The following is a 24,345-nucleotide window of genomic DNA, read 5'->3' on the forward strand; positions in this document are numbered from 1 at the left end:
GCACTTTAACGCCCTTAACCCACTATCACTTTCACAGTGTGTGATTCAACATGGCTGTGTCTTGTATTGTGCATCTGGTGTTGGATGGTCAACAGTGTGTGCGTGTAGGTGTGTGGCTGTGTGTGTGTGTGCGTGTGTGTGTGTGCATACATGTACAGTATTCTGCACATCAAACTTTCATCTTGTTAAGTGGGTATTTTTTGTTCGTAGCGCTAACAAGCTGAGACAAGTGGCATAGCTTGTCTACATGCGCAAAATTCCATTTAAATTATGAAGCGCCTCGCAAACTACCCAAATGAATATTTTGACCCTGCAGTGAAACCTGTGCTTTGTTGATACTAGTTAACAATTAACAATAAAGAATGCGATGGGGTGGGGAAAACAGCTTGTGTAACGTAGGTAAGTGGTACGCTATGGCAATTCATTAAAAACAATGTTGCTTTCTCAGTTGTATATTGAATCATATCTGGCTTTCAAATTAATGTTTTGTCCAGTGTTGCATAACTCCCATTGGAGGGCTACAGCAGCATACTCTTTTTTTTTTTTTAGCAGAGTGCAAGTGCACTATTAGAAAAGGGGAATGGGTTGCATAATTGTCCAGCTGCTTAGACGGCCTTTTGAAGGGTGAGTTGTGCAGTCTGAAGTTTCAATAGACACGCTCAGCTGCAGCTCCTGCATTTGCATTTCATGCAGACTTTGCACGGGGAACCGCGGATGACTCTAAACTAACATACTAAGGAATACAGTACACTATTTCGACAAACAAATTTCTATTTGAGTTGATTTGGTGAATAATAGTGAGTTTGGGGATTAGTCATTGGTATATTTCTTAAAATAACCGTTGTTTGAAAACGTGTAGATGGGACTAGGTTTCCTGGCGGAAGGCTACTAATTCCACAGCGCAACAGACTGCCATCGCACATTTCATGAGCTCCAGTCGGGCGGACAGAGTTCACTTCAACGTTAAACCCCGGGATGCAACAATTTGCATTGAATCGCATTCAAATATCGTGGAAATAACCATTTTGCCCGTGGCGTGCGGTCTGCATTGAAAGACAACTCGCTTCCTTTTTTTTTTAAATTCCCACGGCAGCCGAACTTGTGGCTATTGGAAGAAGTCAAGAGCAAATCTAAAAGATGTCAATCCTGCCTTTCACTCCCCCCATCGTCAAGCGACTTTTGGGCTGGAAGAAAGGCGAGCAGAACGGCCAGGAGGAGAAGTGGTGTGAAAAGGCGGTGAAAAGTCTAGTGAAGAAGCTGAAGAAGACAGGACAGCTGGACGAACTGGAGAAAGCCATCACCACGCAAAATATCAACACAAAATGCATCACTATACCAAGGTAAGAAGAGGTGACAAGAACAGGTTAATTACGACTTTGTGCAGTGAAATCACACATGCACTGTTTTTTGTTTTTTTGTTTTTAACTTAGTCGCTGCGGTATATAATATCGCCCTCACTTCCGCTTCCTTTGTAGCGCCAATATGACATATTGCACTCAACGTATTTAAATAACACGCGAATAACGTGGTTTAGACACACGCAAAGGAAAGTGCTGGTGGACAGCAAGCAAAGCGTTGCTCATTTGTTCCACGCCACGCCAGCAAAACATACTTTTCATGACTTGAGTAGCAAAGGCACTGCAGGACGTTTTCTGTAGCTGTGCATTGACACATGCAATGCACAGGCTCAAATGGAGTCCAAGTTATATAACTTGTCCTTAATCTGCTTGGTTTTCTGGCGCTAGTGCTGACCTACTCTCGCCCTTCTCCTCTATGAGCTGCGTGGAGAGGCAATCAACGACACTGAATCAGTGCTTGGAGTAGACTAGAAAGTTGTTAGTGATGGGAAGATGAAGCTTCAAATTTGCTTCATGAACCATTTTCTGATTCCACTTGAAGGCGCTGTTGATTTAAAAAAAAAATGGTTTAAACCAGTAAGGTTTGTCATTATTTGGGTTTGTATCCAAAATGCTTATCATTTTTAAGCACATTTTGTGACATTGCACCAAACAAACATGCAACTTATCATCTGTTTCCATTTGTTATTATTTTGCGAATATTGAGGCGCCATCAGATGACATCATAGTATAAGAGCGTCTCTTCCATAAGACTGTCGGTTGCCTGTCAGCCTGATTTATTTATTTTTTTGGGGTTCTTTTTTAATTTGGGGGTCATTAATTAGTAATCGAACATAATTTTGGGATGGCATTGTGTTCATATTGATGGCAAACAGTTTGTGTCGATGATATAAACTGGCCCCAACTACGAGTCAAGACAGCCGCCATGTCAACCCTCGCAGCCGCGGGAAAACTTCAAAATGAAAGAAAACCAAGGCATTGATGTAAATTAATTCTTTGGTCCGCTAAGATTTATTTTGAAATTTTCCTTCTCGCTGTGTGTTACCATCATAAATAGTTCTCCCATCAGAGAACAGATGAAGCATATCACCCACAGATTTGACCAAAAATAACGAAAACAGGGAGACGTTTCGTATAATTTCCTGTTCCTGTGCCGAAAAAATTTGTCTTTTCAGGTGTAAATATCATAGTCTATGATATTACATTTATAATTGAATCGATTATATGAAATCTTACCTATGTATTTTTAAGCAACCTTTTTATTTTGTTCTTGTGTAGTTGCCGTACATTAACTACCTTCTGTAGTTGTCGTACATTAGCGACATCGCGCAGGGACTGCCAATTGCGCAATAGGGAGGTCATATCTGCCATCAACTGAGTTTTTCGCATGCTGCAGTCTTCTAGTGGATGCTGACATGGAAGCGAAATGTTGAAGCTGAAAAATTGCCCATTGATCAATCAACATCAGGAGCAAATTGAGGGTCAATATTTTGTAGTTTACAGGACAATTCAGATACGAGAATACTACACAAGCCTTTCTTCCCTTTTGGCGACTGCCTGTCACATGACTGTTTAACGGCAGCAACAGTGAATTCCAGAACGTGCACTAAGTTGTGAAAAGTAACACACAGAGGCTGTAATTTTGACTTAATCACATACCGCGTGTGAGCTGAAACTGAAGCTTACGCGGGCACTCCCAGATTCTTGATTGCCACAAGTGCACAGCTCGTACCGTACAACCCAGGCCAACAGCAATCATACTTAAGCCCTGCCGGAAATGTATACAATGTTTGGCATGATCCAGGTTTCGTATTTCCCACCACTAATGCGGAAGGGAAGAGGCAGAGCGCATTAAGATGACCCAGGATCAGAATTGGCTGTCATTGTGACCAAAGCGAGAGCCGCTGCTTCTATTAATTCTCCTGTGCGCCGGCATGCCGAGAGCAGCTGCCTGCATGTCGAGGCCTGTCCGTGTTGAGGTCAGCTCCTTGCTCTCCCTGACACTCAAACTCCGAGCCGAGGCTTAGCTACTGCACCCGTGAGCCGGTTGTCGGTGCACCTGCTGGTGGAGTGAATACAACTGTTTGACGGGATGTGCTTCAATTTACAGCCAATACCTCATTTCTAATATCATTTGTTTGATTAACATTAAGAGGCTCTGCTTAATGGCTGTGTATAAAGTAGACATTGCCCAAATCTTTGGTAAACCCCAAAACACGTCAGTCAGGCTTACTTTCACCAGTACTTTGACTGTTGGATTGCTCCATGTAAAATACCCCAAAACGTTCTTTGTTTGTTATTGTTTGCTAACCCCCTGCATGATGCTGTTTATCTTTTTTGGTCGATCATCTCCAAAGGGCTGCATCTTTTCTTGCCCTTGACGTCATTGTGGTTTGACCAGGAGTCTTCTTCTTTTTTGAAGCTCAATAAACACTCCACGCTTGATGGTTAAGAACCCCGTTCACCAAGGAGCACTTGTGGAATTGTGGTAATGACTTACTGTAGCTCCTTCCTCCTTCTCTGCCTGCTTTCTATCATTTCCATTTGCCAAGAGCAGTCAACTTGAGATCGTCACAAACAGCAAATTTTCAATGAGTCGGCTATGAGGCGACGCATTTGTGGTTTGAATAATTGCAAAAAAAATAGTGACAACTTAAATACGATTTTTGCACACATTTCTAGCCTCAGATCTATATATGTTGAATGTTGAACACCTTGCATTTGGAGTTTGACCAAAATATTTAGGGAACTCTGAGTGACGTCCAAGATGCATGTTTAATGCTACTGATTTACTTCCAAAAACCTCCATGTTCATAACCGTGACTTAAGTATTTGTAATAGTCTTTGTATTTGTTCACACATTGTTGTGTGTGGGTACTCTTTGCTTGACAGACACAAATTAGGTCACATTTGTGTGAAGATCTTTGAGACTCGTAAAAAAAAAAAAAAAAAAAGCTATACATGCAAAGGCTGGAGGGAAACTGGGACAGCTGATGTTTTCAATAGACACAACACTTTCCACACATATGTGGAAAGTACCGTGCAGATTGCTTAGGGACACAGCTTGTTAAGACGTTCATGCCATAAAGATATAAACCCGCTCTCCAAATAAAAACTTGAACTCTTGCATCAACTGGAAACAGCAGCAGCAAAAATAATGCAAGGATTTATGTATGTTGCTTTTATGTTTTTCTTCTGATTGAGTTTACTGTCTCTTGCTTTAGTATTTCATAATTTGGTCTCTGTACATGAGGAACATTTTCTTCATATACAGTCTGTCGCATTTAGTGAGTTTAGAAGTGGTGTGAAATTCATGTGACATAGAAAGAGTTCATGTGACAAAGAAAGAGTTGTAGAGAAGTCCTTGTAATGTGTCGTTATCAAGTTCAAAGACAAGTGTGTTATTGGCTGGACAAATAACCAAATAGAAAGAGATTTGTAATAAGTGATAGAAGTTGTTTGTTTCCACACCAGAGTGCTATTTTCTCAATGCTGAATTTAGATTTTTTTGCAAATTAAAGCCAGGGATGTTTATTTGCACAGCAACCGAAGAAGATGGCACAACATGATATTGCGATGAGTGATTTGTGCTTGCTGGGCTGCTGTCCATTTAAGCTGTAGGTCACTTGTTGGTCGAGTCATTTGTCATTTCAACATCTGCAGGAAGTTTTCTCAAGTCTAGCATCAGGATTTGAACAGAATGATGGCTGTTTGACGTAAGGAGTGTACGTTGTTTATCAAAATAACTCAAAATAGGTTTACATGGCTTACATGAATGAAATCAATCAAACAACTCTAACTTCAGGAGCCACTTTAGGCTTTTGGAAATCCATTTCTCATGGTGTGTTGGATTTTGATGCTCGATAACTGCGGTCAAAGTCAATCATTGCATACTCATTCACTCTTATTCTTTTCAATCTGTCAAGGCGCACACCTGAGTCATTCGAGATGTTATTGTGTATATGAGTCAGAGAGTAGAAATCAAGGTGATTCACTCAGCGGTTGCACGGTCAACCCGAATGCCGATAATAAGTGAATGAGAATTTCTACACGTTATTGTTTGCTATCTTTCTGTGTAATTTCCCTGTCAGTGTGAGCGTGTTAGCTTAGGGCAATGGTCTTTGAGACTGCCAGGAACTCTGGGCGGGTGTGGCCTGCTGTTTGCTTTATGGAGGGGTTAAGGAGACAGCTTGGCCTTGACTTTGCCCTGGCCCGTCTATCTGCGGGGGTGTGCGTGCGCGTGCATGTGCTTCCATGTGCACAAGCTGCATACACACAGACACGCACGCTCAGCAGACAACAAACCTGCCTTTGTGCTCACTGGGTACTGGTTTACAACTACCCGTGTGCAGGAAAACAACCGCACATAAAGAACCATAGACTGCTGCTTCAAAGTCATAATCAAGTTAATTCTAAAACAGGGGTTTTCAACTGGTTTCGTCTAAGGGACCTCCATTATAACCAAGAAGAAATTTAGGGGCCTCTGCTTTGGCGCAGTATGATTTTATTTTGCACTGAAGGAGGATAGACCTATACAGGATACCGTATTTTCCGGACTATAAGGCGCACCTAAAACCTGAAATTTTCTCAAAAGCCGACAGTGCGCCTTACAGTCCGGTGTGCCTTATATATATGGACCAAATTCATAAATTTAAACTGGCCCGAAGCATTGTGTCATGAAATCAATCATAAGTGGCCCGCTGAAGACTATGAATGATGAATCAAAACTACTTTGGATCATTATTTTGTGATTATAAAGTAATTTGTTGCGTCTGAAGTTGAAATAAAAAAGATAAAATGGAGAATGATTTGGATTAAAAATCTGACATGATGGATTAATGGTGTGCCTCATAGTCCGGTGCACCTTACATAAGGACAATGTTTTAAAATGGGCCATTCATTGAAGGTGCGCCTTATAGTCCGGTGCGCCTTATAGTCTGGAAAATACGGTATTTATTTGCATCTGTATGTCTATTTTGGGAATCTCAGCTACATTTGACATCATTTGGATGTGTATATGATTTACAAAATTAGCTGAAAAATAAATCAAGTCTAAATTGACTTGAGGATTGAACCCACCACCTTCAAGGTTGACGTTTATCACTCTATAACCAAGCCACGCCCCTTTAACTTGGAACTTGCTTGTTCAAATATGCTACACTTGGTGAAAACATCCCAAGAACACAAAATGTAAATTGAGGCTGCCATGAATGGTGCTGACAGGCCCTACTGGGAGCAAAATAGAAATATAAAATGCCTCGCTCAAGGACACTTTGACATGATCGCCGGGCTTGATGATTGAACCCAGCACCTACAAGTTTGGACGCTATCACTCCACGACTGAGCCATCTGAAAAGGTCATTCGGCTGTCAGGAATCATCGTTGGCTAGAAAAAGTTGGTTTGTCCATAATTCATCATTGGTAAATTGAGCCACGAAGAAATTGGGGTAGAATGGGAGGTACTACTTGGTCACAGCCAGTAGCGGCATTGTTGATCCACTTTCATAGACTCTGTAGTTGTTTTGGCACACAGCACTAGTTAGGTCAACACAAAACTGGCAATGAATTAGGGGTTTTGAATATTCTCCAAGGGACTCTCACAATTTTTTAAAATAGCAATTAATTTATTATAAATGTTGTTTTTCTTTTGCCCATGAACGTGCCTCAGTGTGGCCCAAGTTATTTTAGCACCCAGCATTCACCCCAGTTGTCGAACAGCAGCTCAAAGCTAATTGGTTTGCATCGCCATTCATGAGTAGTAGCCTGCCGCTTCTGACTGGTGAGCTTAGCGGTAGCGGAGGGAGACAACGTTAACATGTGAAATAGTTGCCACAATGGATTCCAAACAGCAGCTTTTGAGGTCACGCAATTGCTTGGAATTATGATTTTGATCAGAAAACAATAATTGTTCATCTCTAATTACAGTGGTAATTGAATTTTATAGCTAAATTAACCATTCTTCACCAAGCTCCTAATCGCTGTCCCGTATCTCTACTTCCAGAAAAGCTGTGTAACTGCCATTGATGTTTCCATTTATAACTCAAGTTACTGATTGTAATTTCATTAAATGGATGTTCGTTACTTAATCCCACTCCTGAAATGTAATCATACATTCCTATTGGCCCTATTAGTGAACACCAACTGTCTCAGTTTCTTGGATTTTAGAATGGGAATGTCACTCAAGTAACTGAATAGTTTATACAGATGTTGTGTGTGTGTGTGTGTGTGTGCGCGTGTGTATGTATATATACGTATATATATATATATACGTATATATACATATATATACATATATATATATATATATATATATATATATATATATATATATATATATATATATATATATATATATATATATATATATATATAAATAATTATTATTTGTTTTATTTGCTGTTTAAGAAAATTAATTTTTTAATTTGGCCTGCAGGCCGGGCTGACGTGTCTACCGTTCGCCTCACTATATTGCTTGGCATTTGAGTTAATTTGTCGATCCCATCTGGAACATTAAAATCATCATTCATTTTTATTTCAAAAGTCACAGGCTGCTCTAGTCATTAACCACCATTAAAGGTAGCCGGCAAGATTTAGCAGCAAACTCATTTATGGCCTAATTTATGAAACTTTTTTTTTAATGAAATCCAAATGGACGTGTCACAACAAAGAATGAATTCCAAGAAAAAACAAACATGTTAAGTTTACAATTTTTGGCTTTCAAGTACATTCCTCCAGTGGTGCAAGCGAACCATAGGAACTTATGCACACGCACACACACACACACACACACACGCACACACACGCACACACGCACACACACGCACACACACGCACACACACGCACACACACGCACACACACGCACACACTCTCACCTCCCACCTTCCTTCCAGCCTTTCTGGAAAAGCTATTAGATGTGTCTTTTCCTTACAAAAGGGGATGCAGAGTGAAAGGAACCAATAATTGGGTGGGCGAGAAAAGCGAAAGCCAGCTTGAGCGTGTCCCACAGGTGATATCATTGGGTTGGAGAGCGCTGGAACCAATGAGTGACGGGCCAAATGTGACATATGAAACCAGTAGACATACTGTACACGACCAGGCCAGTCTAGAGAGTCGAGTGAATTCCTCATGACAATGAAATGTTTTCCCCTGCATGAGAAAATTCACTTCATGACCAACCTGAAACTTAACAGACAAAATACAAGTCTTTGTCAAATGGCACTTTTATTAAAAGTTGCTATCAACTGTCTTTGTTTGAATGTAAACTCAATTGAATGACATCTGAAGATGAATTGAAACTTCATCTGGGAGAAACTGAATGTGTATGGATGAGATTATTTTTGAAATGCGAATACAAGTTCTTTTGCCACTTCCATGTGTCCATGTAGTAGTTATTAAAAAATAATTATAATAATGAAAGCTCAAAATCCCACAGGTTTATGAATAATTTGGGGCTAAACTGTAAATCTAAATTTGAGGTAAAAGTAACAGCAGTGTGGCAATATTGGTAAACACAAAATGTTTATACCTTTTTATCCATATTGTGTTATCGGACACCTCCCATTTACTTTTGAGAGAAATCAGGCAAATGAGCTCAAAACCCATAAGTGACCTTGATTACTCAGAAAAATTATGATTCTGCTCGTGTTGTCATTAAAGGACACCAGCTCAATGTTATTAGTCTGTCCCTTCCCCTACACAACCTTCTCTGGAGGTAGACAGACGGAGGAGAGGGGGTTATAGGGGTGGGGGTCACCAGGCCCAGACACTCTGAGCTGCCCTGAGCTTTTGAGACACCCTGCCAGCCCCTTTGTCCAGCAGCAACCTCCTTTCTTTAACCCTCCCCAACTTGGTTCATTACCCCCCTTCCCCCTTCATGTTTATGTACACTCACTTACCACATGGGGAGGTACAATTACCCCCAAATTTCAACAGCGTCCTCTTTATTTATTTTCTTACTTCAGTTTCAATGCTATAATATTCATCACTTTGAAACAACAGAAAGCGTCTGTCTGTTTCGTGTGCATACATTTAAAATGCTGGAAGTTTGACCGAGGTCTATGTCAAAAGAATCGAGGGTGGCTGTGCGGGTTAGGACTAGCAAAGCCACACAAACGTTTGCGTCTCTCGGACAAAAGCTTTCCTCGTTTTCTTCGTTTGTTTTGCCCTCAAGCTAAAGTCCGTCAGGTTCAATCTGCTCTGTCTGAGCCGGCCGGCTATATGGCTTTGAGACGTCACACTGGGTCGCACACAAACATTCACTGACAAACTACCGATCTATCTCACGTTTAACAGATGATTATCCAATTTACAGAGAAGATCTGTAAAAGCTTTGGCATGAATTGCTGTTCGGTTATTTTTGTTCAGCTGTTGTCAAATATAGTACTTGTGGTTGAACGTTCAGACAACAATATTAAACTATCCGCGTGCTGATGAAGATTTCAGCCTCAGGTCCCATATCAGAATCTTATTGACACAATATTGCCTGTGGTGGAACTGTGTAAAGGGCGGCACGGTGACGCATTGGTTAGCACGTCCGCCTCACAGTTCAGAGGGTGCAGGTTTGATTCCACCGTTGGCCCTCCCTGTGTGGAGTCTGCATGTTCTCCACGTGCCTGCGTGGTTTTTTTCTGGGCACTCCGGTTTCTTCCCACTTCCCAAAAACATGCATAGTAGGCTGATTGAGCACTCCAAATTGCCCCTAGGTGCGGATGATTGTTCGTTTCTGTGTGCCCTGTGTTTTGCTGGCAACCGGTTCAGGGTGTCCCCCCTCCTACTCCTGGGATAGGCTCCAGCATGCCTACGACCATTGTGAGGAAAAGCAGTTCAGAAGATGGATGGATGGATGGATGGATGGATGGATGGATGGATGGATGGATGGATGGATGGATGGATGGATGGATGGATGGATGGATGGAAATCCGTACAAATTGGTCCTTTTTATTTGTTAACCACTAGTTGAGGTTTGTAGTTTTACTGAGAATCAACAGGAGGCCGAGAAACATGAAAAGAAGTACGCCCACGTTCCAGCGTCACTCCTCTCAACTAATTTCTTTCTGTAATCCTCCTGACATCCTGTTACAATTTAAGTATTTATGATCGTGCTCTGACTCACCATGTTATGACAATATTAATCATTCAGACATGCAAGATTTAGTTACATTGAAATATTATTTGAGTAACTTCGACGAGGGTGCCCTATTTAAGACTGGTAAATATGAATGAATGTTCAATCTGTCTTACATGAAATCAAATAAGAAATCAGTTCTCTTTGGAAAATAATCATTTTAAAACAAACGCGACTATGTTTTCATTGGAAGCCCCTCACCTTCTCCACAAACACAAGCGGTTGCACGTTTGCTGACCGACTAGCCTCCTGCCACTAAACATCCCTTCAGGTTGTGGTTGTTTAGACAATGTGACCACTTCTTCCTCTCAGTAGCAAGCCCAAGCGTGAAAGCGGTGCAGTTTTTACTGCTGTTTCTCATCAGCATTGTAAATGTCCTCATGGAAGTGAGTCATTGGAATGAAGGGCACATATAATGTGTGTCTGGACCTGTCTGTCCTTCTGGATTTCATGTTCACAGTGTTTGGCTTGAGCAGCCATATAGCAAGAAGAGACTGTCATGACCTGTCGCACTATCCCGCATCCCCCTGTCCTACTCAACGTTTTTACAACCATGACTTACTCACAGGCTTATCTTGATGAGGCACATTCCTGCTTTGATACAAAAACAAAAAATTCTGTACATATTTACATAATTGCAGAATAAAGTGTAGCAATTTTTTTCTTTTTAAATAGCTCGATCCCAATCTTGGTTTTGTTAAGATTAGAGGTTCCAGTGTAATAATGAGGTACATAAAAGGGTATTTTCAAAGAAAATGAAGCAAAGTAGGATGACACGGCAGCCACTGGACTTTGTGCATGTCTGTGTGAGCCCACGCAGAGTCTCGTCCCAAGCAGACACCCACGCAGCAACAGCAGCAGCGACATAAGACGCATACCAAAGACATCGCATCATTTCATACATCAACACTCAAGCGAGCTGGTTTTACTTAAACATGCAAAAAGACAAAGGGAACACCCTGTAGCTGGATCCAATGCCAATTTTACAGTAGTTATATTTTCAGAGAGGTATTTTCAGAACCGCAAGTTGAATTGCTTTTATCCAACAGGCTAATGGTTTTAAGTAAATGTTTTTCTTCCATTCTCTTTTCCTCTTTGCTAATCTATTCTCCATGTTTTCCTTCTAGTCAGCAGGAGCTTTGGACATTTTAGCTGCTTGCATCAGTCCAAACTTTCACAAGTAACCCCATTGTCAATGTGAACAGTATAATATAAATTTTGTTAAATTTGACCCAGGGTTCTTTTTTGTATGTGGACATACACCGGATATTTATTCAATATGATTGCTCCGCAGCCATTTCCCTGCAACAAGCAGAACAAATGGTAATATTTACAGAGAGTGTGTGTTCTGTAACCCAAGCGGTTTGGTTCTTTGCTCGGCGGTCCCGTCAGCGCATGTTAGAGCATGTGAGTCCAATCTTTTGCTAAACATATTGTCAGAACAGCCGACCTCGTGGAGTATTGAGCTTCTCTTTCAATAGCTACATTTACCAGTCAGCGTACACTGAATTGCTTTTTGTTGTTCTACTCTGGTTTCTGGACAGGCAGCAATTGTTTTGATCTTATTTTCAGATCATAATCCTGTAAAAGGCAATGGTCGGAAATGCTTTCACGTGTACTTTCATCCGTGATGACATTCGATATCACACATATGCTTTGGAGATTTTTTTTTCTGCACTACTTTCCATTCTTTTAACTCCAAGTGTATGCCAGTGTGGTTCATGATTGATGAGGCACTGAATCATCCGATGTAGGATTTAAAAATAGCAACCCAAAACAAAACATCAGCCTATATTGCCATTTTGATGGAAAGAAACATTTTTCATCAAGAGATTGCCCCAGGAATTGTGGTTAAAGAAGTGACTAGGTTTGGATGTCCTCAACGTTCTTGATTCAAATGATCGTTATCAGGCTTGTGCAAAGCTTGCTGGTGAGCTGATCATTTTAATTAGGTTTGTGGAAGTAGGGATGCACTTCATTCAGGCTGCATGGAGGGTTTCAAGGACCAGACTTTGTCAAACAATATTGCAACCCTGCTGCTTCCCTCAGCAATCCCGGCACTATAACTGTGGTCTCACTTCTCTCCCATGTGCAGGTCTCTGGATGGCCGTCTGCAGGTATCGCACAGAAAAGGTCTGCCCCATGTTATCTACTGTCGTTTGTGGCGTTGGCCCGACCTGCAGTCCCACCATGAACTGCGGGCGGTGGAGTTGTGCGAGTACGCCTTTCACACAAAGAAGGACGAGGTGTGCGTCAATCCCTACCACTACCAGAGAGTGGAGACTCCAGGTAAGATTTTCATTGGGCACATTTTGTTTTTGTTTGGGTTACTTTCTCATGCGTCTGTGTGTCCTTCATACAGTCCTCCCGCCTGTGCTGGTGCCCAGACACACGGAAATCCCCAGTGAATTTCCACCTCTGGATGACTACAGCCATTCAATACCTGAAAATACCAACTTCCCTGCTGGCATTGAACCCCAGAGCAACTATATACCAGGTACAGCGTCGACCTACAAAAGCACATGCTGCACTCGCATGGGATTCTTTTATGCTGTGTATTGTTAAGGCTAATCATTCATCCACGTGGTGCTACTGATTCATGCTTGTTTTTACACAGAGAAAGTCAAACAAACATTTAGGGCACAGGTGTCAAACTCAAGGCCCGGGGGCCAGATACAGCCCGCTACATCATTTTATGTGGCCGGCGAAGACAAATTGTGCATAATATTCGTGTGTCATTACTAGAATTGCAAATTATCTTCACTTTTAAAAATGTCTTTTTTTTTTTTTTTATATTTGACCAGTTTTTACTAGTCTGATTTGAAAACGAGTTATTTGCCAGTTTGTTTTGTAGCTTATACTGTATATAATATGAGGTGCTCATACATTTATTTGGGTTGACAGTCATAATAGCCCTCCGAAAGAAACTATGACTACAATGCGGCCTGCAAAAAAAAAAAATGTTTGACACCCCTGATTTAGGGCATGAAATGAAAATTCCTGTCATTTTTTAAAAAACTTAATAGCATGGCACCATCAAATGTACAGTGCCTGACTGTCTGCCAGGGATATGTACGTATATTTAAATGAGATCGGTGAGACGGTGTTTGTTTGCATGCTCAGAAACGCCACCCCCAGGCTACCTCAGTGAGGATGGCGAGACCAGCGACCACCAGATGACCCACAGCATGGACACGGGCTCACCAAACCTATCGCCCAATCCTGTTTCCCCCACACACAATAACTTGGGTAAGGACTGTGTTTAAGTGTTTCTTTGTTTTTTTTTTAGTCTGTCCGCCTTCACTCGCAGACAAATGTTGTGATAGAACGTCTCCCCAGTGGGAAAGCCGCGTTTGATTTGACTCCTTTTTTGTAAGAGGAAACCAGGTGATGAAAGAGCCTTTTGTTTTCCTTGCACCGTGTGAGCTGTGAAACAGCCAAGATAGCATTCCGGCCACACAGACATCAGTGACAATATCCCATGTTTATCCAATCAGGACGGAAAACAGCAGGAGTTTTGGCAGCTTGTTTCCATTCATGAAAGTAGAGGACAAAATGTTGCAAATGACCAGAACCATTTTTTTTTTGGAAGTGTCATATAATTTGACCATTTCTGGCTCTCAAATGACCAGAACCAGAGGATTTTTTCGGAAGTATCATATAATTTGACCATTTCTGGCTCTGGTGTCCCAACAGTGAGGCTTGAGTTTCCACTATTAGTCTGGTAAAAGCTTCTGGGACACAGCGGATGATATTGAAATGGTGTGACGCAAGCTCAGTATAATGTCTTCCACACTTTGTGTTTTGAGTCTCCATGTTCATGTGGTCCTCATCATCACTGTGCTTTGTTGTGGCTGCTCTGTCGCTCTCTGGAACTGACTTATTCTGAAACATTGTGACCTTAAGCTTGTTCTACAGTCTAGTCGGGGGAAAAAAGGAAAAACAGACAACACACTGTGGTGTTCCATTTTGCCATGGACATGAGATCCAGAAAAGCAAATGTGGATTCATGTATTGACCATTGAATGAATGAATGGACCTATTTCATGTCGTTGATTGTGGCTTGTGCTGATCTCAGATCTCCAGCCCGTGACATATTGTGAGCCAGCCTTCTGGTGCTCCATTTCCTACTACGAGCTGAACCAGCGAGTAGGAGAGACTTTCCACGCCTCGCAGCCCTCGCTGACGGTAGACGGTTTCACCGACCCTTCCAACTCTGAGCGTTTCTGCCTGGGCCTCTTGTCTAACGTCAACCGCAATGCTGCAGTGGAGCTAACGCGCAGACATATTGGTGGGCATTCCCTGCTGGATGGAGCCGTTACTGCCACAGCCGGATTAATTGATCGTTGACATTTGACACCGTCTCGCTCGTATCTTCTTGGCACTATTTGCCTGAGGACTCTTTGCTTCTTTTGAGGTCGCGGAGTGCGACTGTATTACATCGGAGGAGAAGTGTTCGCCGAGTGTCTCAGCGACAGCGCCATCTTTGTGCAGAGCCCCAACTGTAACCAGCGCTACGGCTGGCACCCTGCCACCGTCTGCAAGATCCCTCCAGGTGAGTCCAGGACAGAGTAGAGATCGGCATGGAATCAAGGAAGAAAAAGGGAGGGAAGGTGCTCATAAGTCCATCTCGATAATTAGACTTATCACGCTCTAAATAAAACGGGATAGAAAAGTTTTTTCTACACTTGATAAACTTTTGTTAAAGATTTTTTATTGTGCTACATTTCTATTCAAATGTGCTGTATTCTTGATAATTAAAAAACAACTAATTTGAAAATTGACAGAGCTTACTTCAATTTGCTCATCATTAAAAAAAAAAAAAAAACTATAAAAAACGATACCATTGTTTACCGTCATAGTTTCTGAGAAAATCATCATTCTGGAAAAATTTGCTCTCGTGAAGTTGGCAAGCATTGCATTGGAATCTGAGATCAGGCCCTTTTGTCTGTTACGGCTTCCTCCAACATTCCATCGGCATGTGTGTCAAGTGAAATAAAGACTCTTTAGATGGCCCATTGTCTGTCTGTTGCTGGAATGGTCACCCACGACTGACTTTGACAAAACAAATAAATTTTTCACTGCATGAATAGTTTGTTGATATGTTTTGACCATCAAATATACTTTGAAACATTCCCTGAGGCAAGAATCAGTTGCATCGTTTCCATCCTAATGTCATCTGGCTCTTTCCGCTCTTCTGTCAGGCTGTAATCTGAAGATCTTCAACAACCAGGAGTTTGCTGCTCTGCTGGCGCAATCTGTCAACCAAGGTTTTGAGGCCGTCTACCAACTCACCAGGATGTGCACTATTCGCATGAGTTTTGTGAAGGGTTGGGGGGCTGAATACAGGTAAGTTGTCGCTCATTTGCTGTGCAAGGCTGCATTTGTAATTAAATATCATGCTGTACATTCGTAGTATCTTAAGTTAATAAGGGAAATAAATGTGAAGGTTAACCTCAATTAAGTCAATGCGGAGAGGGCTTCCTTTATTAAATTTGTATTAGATTTTAAGAGGGATCTTTATACTGTATGTAGTTGACTAAAAATCCAGATATGCAGCAACTGTGTTTGCAATCATTTACTCATTTCCGACTTCCTAATCATGTGGATTTTTAAAAAGTGGACTACATGGCTCACTAAAGATGTCTCTCAAGAGGACATTAGAGTACCTCAGTGGATGCATTTCTTCCTGTCCCAGAGACCATCTTCCCCAGGTCTCAGACGTCTTCTGGCTTCCCTCAATAAGGCCGGCCGGCCGGCCTCAGCTGGCACGACAGGCTATTTTCAAACACACACACATGGACTGTGTCAAAAAGAGATGTCAGACTTTCCCTCTACGGTTCCCTCCCACTTTTCCACGGTGTCTGACTCATTGATAGTAAGAATGATTAGCGCCCACGGGGGAGATGCTATTGCGCCGGGAGTGGCGGCGTTCCAGCTTGGTCATGTGGAGACACTTAAAAACAGGATTCTGACAACTAACTTTCTTCAGCTGAATGATTAAAATCTTCTGGCCGCACTCTATTCTCAAAATTTATTGAGAGGAAAGGAAAAAAAGATCACGACGATAACATTTACGAGTTGTTTTTTGTTATTCTGGTATCATCTCCTCTGCCAGAGTAGTAAAAGCTCATTCATCCAACTGGATCTGTTTGCAGGCGACAGACGGTGACCAGCACCCCCTGCTGGATCGAGCTGCACCTGAACGGCCCTTTGCAGTGGCTGGACAAGGTGCTCACGCAGATGGGCTCCCCCAGCATCCGCTGCTCCAGCGTCTCCTAGGGAACCCATCTATGGTAGGGACTGAAAACAACAAAATGATCCTTCAGTGACCCACAAGCCTGCTCTTCCCCCCTTACCAGCTGTCAGTAGCACTTTTTTTTATATACTGGACATGTTTGATTTTTATGTGGCAAAAGGGGACAAGTGCATTAAAGTAAGACCATGTTAGTATGAACTCTGCTTGTTGATTGTTCTTGTCACTTCTCAACAAGGAGGTGTTCTTGTTATTCAATTAAGAGAACCATTTATTGATTTTGATCAATTGTTTTAATATTGTACATACAGTATGTCATATTGTATTGTTGAAAAAAGAATCGCTGTCTTTAAGATCTTGTTTAACCGCCTATTATTTGGCTGTCTGGTGCGTGTACCATTTTTCCCCCCAAAATTTTAAAACCAGGTGTCTCAGAAACATATTGGACATGCTTCCTATCACACTAATGATATTTGGAACTGATTATCTGCACCACAGATTCACGTTTTTCAACATCTTCCCCTTGTTAGAAGGGTGGCTAGATAGAGATAGTAGCTCCGCCCCTGCTGTTAACGCAGCCTTTGCTACTGACACTCCTATTGCTCACGTCACAAAACCTTGTTGTGTTGTCTCAAAATTGTCATGTAGTAGGAATCCGCAATAAGGACGCCAGAGTCATCTCATATGGCTTAACATTTGCATTTGTGTTGACAGTGCAGTTGCTTCCCTACTTTATATTCATGTTTAAATTCTCAGGACTGTAAAAAACACAGCCTCATTGTATACAGAAACCAGAGGAAAAGATCGTCCTAACCCAAAATGACTTCTATTTTTCTGGTCAGAGACTTTTTCTCCATTAAGCTTTTGATAAAGGAAAAGTTTTTGATGGCAGCATGTAAATAATAACAGCTCAGCTCAATTTTTATTTGTACTATATCGTTTATATTGTTGTTTTTGACCAGTTTACCTTTGTAATGTTTTGTCAAAAGGTGATCAAAGATGGATGAGAAATATTCAGTCTTAGCTTTACTTCTTGCAGGGAGTTCATTTACTTCCAAAATAAACACTCCATTACCTGAACACGGATAAGAAACAAAACCTTCTTAGATAATATCGTATTTTCCGGAGTACAAGTCGCACCAGCCATAAAATGCTTAACAAAGAAGAAAAAGACATATATAAGTCGCACTGGAGTACAAGTCACATTTTTGGGGGGAATTTATTTGATAAAATCCAACACCAGACAAGTCATCTTGAAAGGCAATTTAAAATAAAAATAGAATAGAGGCAACAACAGGCTGAATAATTGTACGGTATGCTAACGTTACATGACACATAAACAACAAACTGAGAACGTGCCTGGTATGTTAACATAGCATATTAAGAGTTATTCAGATAACTATAGCATAAATAACATGCTAACAAGCTTACCATACCATCCGTGTCACTCCAAATCACTAAATCCAGTGAAATCTTCATTCTAGATGTCACTTTTAAACAACTCCGCTAACTCCGTCGGTAGAAGATGCTGCGCTTCTTCTACATGGCTTGTGTCAGACTCATTGTCAATTGCAGTTCCAATTATTCCACAGGCCTTGAGTGCCCTCTTGCGGTTTAGTGTGAAACTAACATGTGAAATGATATAATGTGTTATAATTTCACACATAAGTCGCTCCTGAGTATAAATCGCACCCCCGGCCAAACATGAAAAAAAACCTGTGACTTATATTCTGGAAAATATACCAGTTGTCTTCATAAATACGTACATCTTTGGAATTAATCCCTGCCCAATGGTGCTAATATTTAACATTATTGGGACGTAAAGCAAGTGTGTTATTTTAAACAGATGGGTGGTGATGATCAAACCCTGTCAGTGTTCAGTTTGTTTCAGAAAAGTAGCATCTACCAATCTGAGACTATGACTCCTTTTTGTGGTGTCACTGATCGCCTCAGTGCAAGTCCTTAAAGGGCTTTTATTAGACCCGCTAATCCGAGAAAGATTCTTTGTACACTCTTTAATTACTGTGTTTGAGTATTTCCAAATTGCTCACTTTATTAGTTCATCTGTAATAGTTGTGATTTTGCTTCATTTTGAATCTCTGGTATACAATTATGTCCATTATGTTCTCCTGTTTAGAAAAAGAATGATGTGTTGCTTTATACATTTGTTTTATCTATAAAATAAAATATATACCGTATAGCTTGTGATTCTTGACAATCTAATTGATGATATAAAATACTACAGTTTTGTATACAGTATGTATCACCAGACCTATAATTTTGTATTGTCTATAATGATCGTACTGTTTCAAAAAGTCTCTCTTGCGCAATGAAAGTGCTCACGTGATTCTTACTCCCCAATTTGCTCATGAATCTGTCGGCCAGCTGTCGTAATTGTTAAACCTGTTCATTACTTTGGTTTGTTAATCCGTACGCGTGTGGTTTACTGCACACCACGTTGGGCCGAGCCACAGGGCATGTGTGAGCTGGTCATCTGGAATACGACACGCGATCAAAGCAATAAGCATTTTTTCCTCTTCAAGGTTGGTGTCTCTCACATTCAAAAACTTGGTATCCGTGTAGTCTGTTAGTTACAGTGAAGTTGTAATGACAAAAAAAAAAAGAATGTGATGTTGAGCAAGGCTCAATGGCAGGAATTAGACACTCTGTCTGTAGACCTTTCAGATTTTAGTGGTCCATCTGCTTGACTGTGCAGTTTTGAGATTTCCTCAACCCCAGAGGCGAGTTTGGCAGCATCCTCAGAAGCAAACAGAAACAATAATTACCGGCCCAGAGCATGCAGACACTCTTGTTTCTGTGCTGCTGTGTGTTGGAGACTAATGAAAAGCATAACCATTCCTCCTGTCACAGACGCACTGCAGGGGTTAGAATATGAATGCAGACTTTGTTCTGGTACCCTTGGGGTAAAAGAGACTGCACGCCCTACCAAACCACTTAAGTGAGGGTTCAAATAGTTGGGCTGCTTGAGAAAAAAAGCTTGCAGAGCTGTTGCAGGAAAGGTAAACCTGTTGAACCTACCATTATGTAATATTTTAATAAGCTTGCCTCCAATTTGTATTAACTACAGCACCTAAATAGTCTGATTGACTGACTTTTCATTACTAGAGATGAATTAAATATGCAATAATGCTAACTTGTGACTGACCCCAGGACTTAGGTACTAATTGAATAATCTACGTTCTAATTAAATCGTAGGTGCATAAAAATGCACTGCCTCATGCTGAGAGTTGTAGATAACCTCTAATGTTATAAACCTCGTGTTGCAAAATATGCGTATCTACTATTTACTACATATATATATATATATATAGTAGTACTGTACTGGAGACTTTTAAAAAGCCTCCAAGTTAAATTTTCTAATGCTTCTGCTGTTGGTCCCTATTGAATGACAGTTTGTAAGTGCTACACTGCCCTCTGCTGGCTGGAAAAATAAATCCAAATGCAATCCCGCTGCTACGGGAGGCCCAATTGGTCATTAGGTTTAGGAAGAAAAAAACATAACACATAGGACCGGTTAGGTTTTGCTTTCCTTCCTTAATAATGAAAGCCACCATTTAAAAAGTACATTTTGTATTCTCTTTTATTAATATTTAAATCTCTTGAATGATGGCAAACATTGAGACAAACATGCCAAAAATAAAAAATCAGGAAGGAGGAAAACTATATCCCACCTCCCCCCAAATATTTTTATCTATCTATCTATCTATCTATCTATCTATCTATCTATCTATCTATCTATCTATCTATCTATCTATCTATCTATCTATCTATCTATCTATCTTATCTATCTTATCTATCTTATCTATCTTATCTATCTATCTATCTATCTATCTATCTATCTATCTATCTATCTATCTATCTATCTATCTATCTATCTATTTATCTGTTTATCTGTTTGTCTGTTTGTCTGTTTGTCTGTTTGTCTGTTTGTCTGTTTGTCTGTTTGTCTGTTTGTCTGTTTGTCTGTTTGTCTGTCTGTCTGTCTGTCTGTCTGTCTGTCTGTCTGTCTGTCTGTCTGTCTGTCTGTCTGTCTGTCTGTTTAATTTTCATTGCAGTCCTAACAGAAAGATCAGCAACAGTGAGCGTTTTGTTGTTGTTTTTTGGTCACATTTATGACAAAAGATTTGTCACACTTTTCCTCACGTCTCCATTTGGACATGCAGCAACATCTCACTAGAGCGTGCAATTTCATTTTCTTGTGAAATTCAGTGACAGTCACACACATATCCGAGACATTCTTGCGTACTACAAGTGAAATAACCAGAAAGGGCAAACGTTTCATCGCTCTCCATCATTTATCATTGCAACGTTGAGAAATGATCACAGGCGGGTATTGGTGCCTTGTGTGCATCCATGTGATTACAACAAATTGGGACTAAATGTGCATCACATGTTTTGAACAGTCTGTTGAATCAATAGAAATAAAGTGTGTACTCATAAGCACATGAGATGCATAATCATTTGTAACGTAATGCATATCAACCCTATATGAAATTTGTAAATGAAGCTAAATTTTAATGTTGCAAAGTCGCAAACTGCTCATCCTCTACAGTTCACATTATACACTAACTACAATATTTTCTAATTTTTGGGATTGGGTGTAGTTACAGTGCTTTACTTGCACATATTGAAACTTAATTACATTTTCTTTTCACTTGTCTTCATTCGGGTTGCGGCTCTTCTGGAGCCTATTCTAACCGACTTGCAATAAAGCAGATAAGAGCAAGAAATTGTCATGAGAAGAACACATCATGAGAGCATTACATTGAGGGATAAAACCGAAGAAATAACGTGGGAGTGAAGGAAACATATACTTACTGACATCCATGGGCTGTCAGCACTCTGATTAATGGTGCTTGGAATCCGTGCTTGGTGGAAAGGTGTCGTTGAGGTGTCGACAGAGCCACGTACTGAACCAGAACTAATAGCATTCAACTTGAACAAGCTGTCTAGCCTGCTGCCAGCGCAACACCAGGCATGAAGAAAAGAGCAAATCAGAAAAGTTGAGAACAAACAAACAGCCAGCCAGAGACAAGATTTCCATTTCATGCATCTGCCTACTTTGTTTCTTTTACCCTGAGATTAGCAATGCTATATCAGGCTATTGTAATATATATGTAATATATAGTATATTTTTTTTTGTTTTTAAAGAGGAATAATTCGCTTTGTCTTGATTCAATTGGATTACGATTCATAAGGCTCAGTTTAAATAGGAATTAACTGATCAATCGGATGGTCAGTCTCACAGAAAAGTTTCGTCCCATCTTGTGCCCCAGGAATGTAAATCGTAAAGTGAATGCTTAATCACATCCCGGAAGTGTCGAGATTCGCGAGTATTTCTCATGTTAATAACCAGCACAGTGGGCATCAACTCAACACATAACACATTTAACAAGCCATGTTTCCTGCTAAACTCTGGAAAACACAAACAAACTGTCTGTTTTCATGGAGTCTACGTTGTATTAGCCAATAACATCATTCCATCATCTTTGCTTTTGCTGAAGGCGACAGCGAGTCCAACAGCTGGGACATAATGAAGCTTTCAGGCACTTGTTCTCCCCTCGTGTAGTGCCAGCCTCTGCCGGCTTCTGCCACATGTTCCATCATTGCACTCCAAAGTCCCTGCTGCCAGAAAAAAGAGGATGTCTGCCAGCAAACTAGATACCTGCTAGTTCCACACTGGATTAATGCCTCTGGGGGGATAGTTGGGTTAATTGCTTATTTCCTGTTTATTGGCAGGGTTCTGTTATCGCATGTTTGGTGGGAAAAATCAGCTTTGCTCAAACATTTGAATTGATTTGGAAAGTAAGAATATACTTGAAAGAAAATAAAAAAAGAGTTAAATATTCCTGAAGGGCTCATCTGTTTTGAGAAAGTTACCAGCGCGAATTAAATCATTAGACAGGGAAAAATGAATCCCAGCGAAGGAGTTGGAAGACATGAAAGGCTTCAGGAAAATGAAGTTCTGATACAGGAGAGACTTGACCTCTAAAAGTCTCTTTTACACAAACGTCAAGCAAAATAGATACTTTACTGAAACCTTATGAAGAACTCATGCATGGACTTGATACAGGATGGACCGTTTATACACAACGTTGACCTGAGAAAAAAAAAAGAATGAAAGAGGGACAATTATATATCTTGTTTTGTAAATGAAAACCGTGGGATGAGATCATCCGGGTAATAGAAAATGCCTTGCAGCATGGCGTGGCATGTCAAACCCTCAAACACGGTAAACCAGACACGAAGTTTTGACGCCAAGTGGACATTCGCCTGTCTATGAAAATAAAGCCAGATGTCTGCATGAAGTGTACCTTGACCAGGTTATATGTAAACTAAAACACCATGCTTTCTTATTTCAAAATAAAATAATAAAAAATAATGATATTTGTCTTTTTGGGCAATAGTTGATAATTTAGTTAGAATTCATTGCGTGTTGCTGCTCATTAATTAAATGGTTTCATTTATGCCTCACTCATAGCCCATTTAGACTGTAAATGTGGAACATTGTCAAAAAGTGCTTTATTTTGAAGTAAATGAGGACATCTCTGAAGCCTACCTCATCACTGATCCGTGCACATTTAGACGTTAAACATCTGGAAATTGGCTTCTACGGCACTATGGCTTTGCCATCATCCTCCCGTCATTAGGTTTCTCTACTGCCCCGGGGTTCATAATGTCGTTATCTTACGTAGAAGCGCACGATAGTCACGTTACGTGATGGCTCTTTACTACTTTATTGAAGCAGCCTGCCATGCAGCATGCTTGTCTTATTCCGTGGACACCACAGGGAAAATAGGCCTGATGAGAACGCAGGCTTGATGACAGGCGGTTTAACATTTCTTGCGTCAAACATCATTGAATTTGGGGATTAGGCAAATAAAAAGCATCATTGCGGCAAGCAGGAGAAGCTCTGTAGTAGTGCTACACGTTTGGAATGGGCTGTTTGGGAGCTGCTATTATGCCAGTTTGCCTGCATGAGCTTTAGTACTTGTTCACACTCTCTTTTAGATACAGACTCAGTTCATTGTATTTCCTGCTCACATTTGTCCATACAGAATTGTAGAAATGCGCCATCCCAGCATTACTAGTTTTAATCGAATGTGCAGTCAAAATGATTAGCCACGATGTCTTAAATAATGTAGTTGTAATTACAAACAGATGGAAGGCTTTATTTGCACTTAAGGCGGCTATGTGCATGGGAAATGCAGTGTGAAGAAGAATAATTAAGAAGTTAGAGTCTTGTTCTTTCCAAGTTGCCGTTAAATAATTAACACAGTGATGTAAATTTGTTTTAAATTAACTATACGGCTATATTAATACTTTGCTTGCAGCCTTTGGGCCTTCGGGGTGGCAAGAAATAGTTCATTACTGAGAGTTCAGCTGGAGGCTTTCTGCAGGGAAACTGTGTAACTACTGTGGCGCATCATGCCTCGGTGCTTTGTTACCTAAGGGCTCATCGGGGAGACGCTAAGTTGAGGAACAGCCGTTACACCCTGCACCCCCAACTGGAGCGTTTGGGGGAGATTACGAGCTCCTACTTTAAATGAATGAGGGTCCAAGTGGTGCTTTTACACATCTTTC

The 24,345-nt window shown here is 40.8% G+C and overlaps 1 protein-coding gene across 1 annotated transcript; it reads left to right on the forward strand.

Moving 5' to 3' along the window:
* The first annotated feature begins 599 nt into the window (after window positions 1-599).
* Window positions 600-18,938, forward strand: smad3a (SMAD family member 3a). Its single transcript, XM_049717737.1, has 8 exons — window positions 600-1,340; window positions 12,580-12,773; window positions 12,847-12,981; window positions 13,608-13,733; window positions 14,563-14,775; window positions 14,902-15,039; window positions 15,689-15,833; window positions 16,643-18,938. The coding sequence occupies exons 1-8, from the start codon at window positions 1,138-1,140 to the stop codon at window positions 16,764-16,766; spliced, it is 1,278 nt and encodes a 425-aa protein (XP_049573694.1). The 5' UTR covers window positions 600-1,137; the 3' UTR covers window positions 16,767-18,938.
* The last annotated feature ends 5,407 nt before the right edge of the window (window positions 18,939-24,345 follow it).

The sequence above is a fragment of the Syngnathus scovelli genome, chromosome 4 (assembly GCF_024217435.2).
Source record: "Syngnathus scovelli strain Florida chromosome 4, RoL_Ssco_1.2, whole genome shotgun sequence".
Taxonomy (NCBI): Eukaryota; Metazoa; Chordata; class Actinopteri; order Syngnathiformes; family Syngnathidae; genus Syngnathus; species Syngnathus scovelli.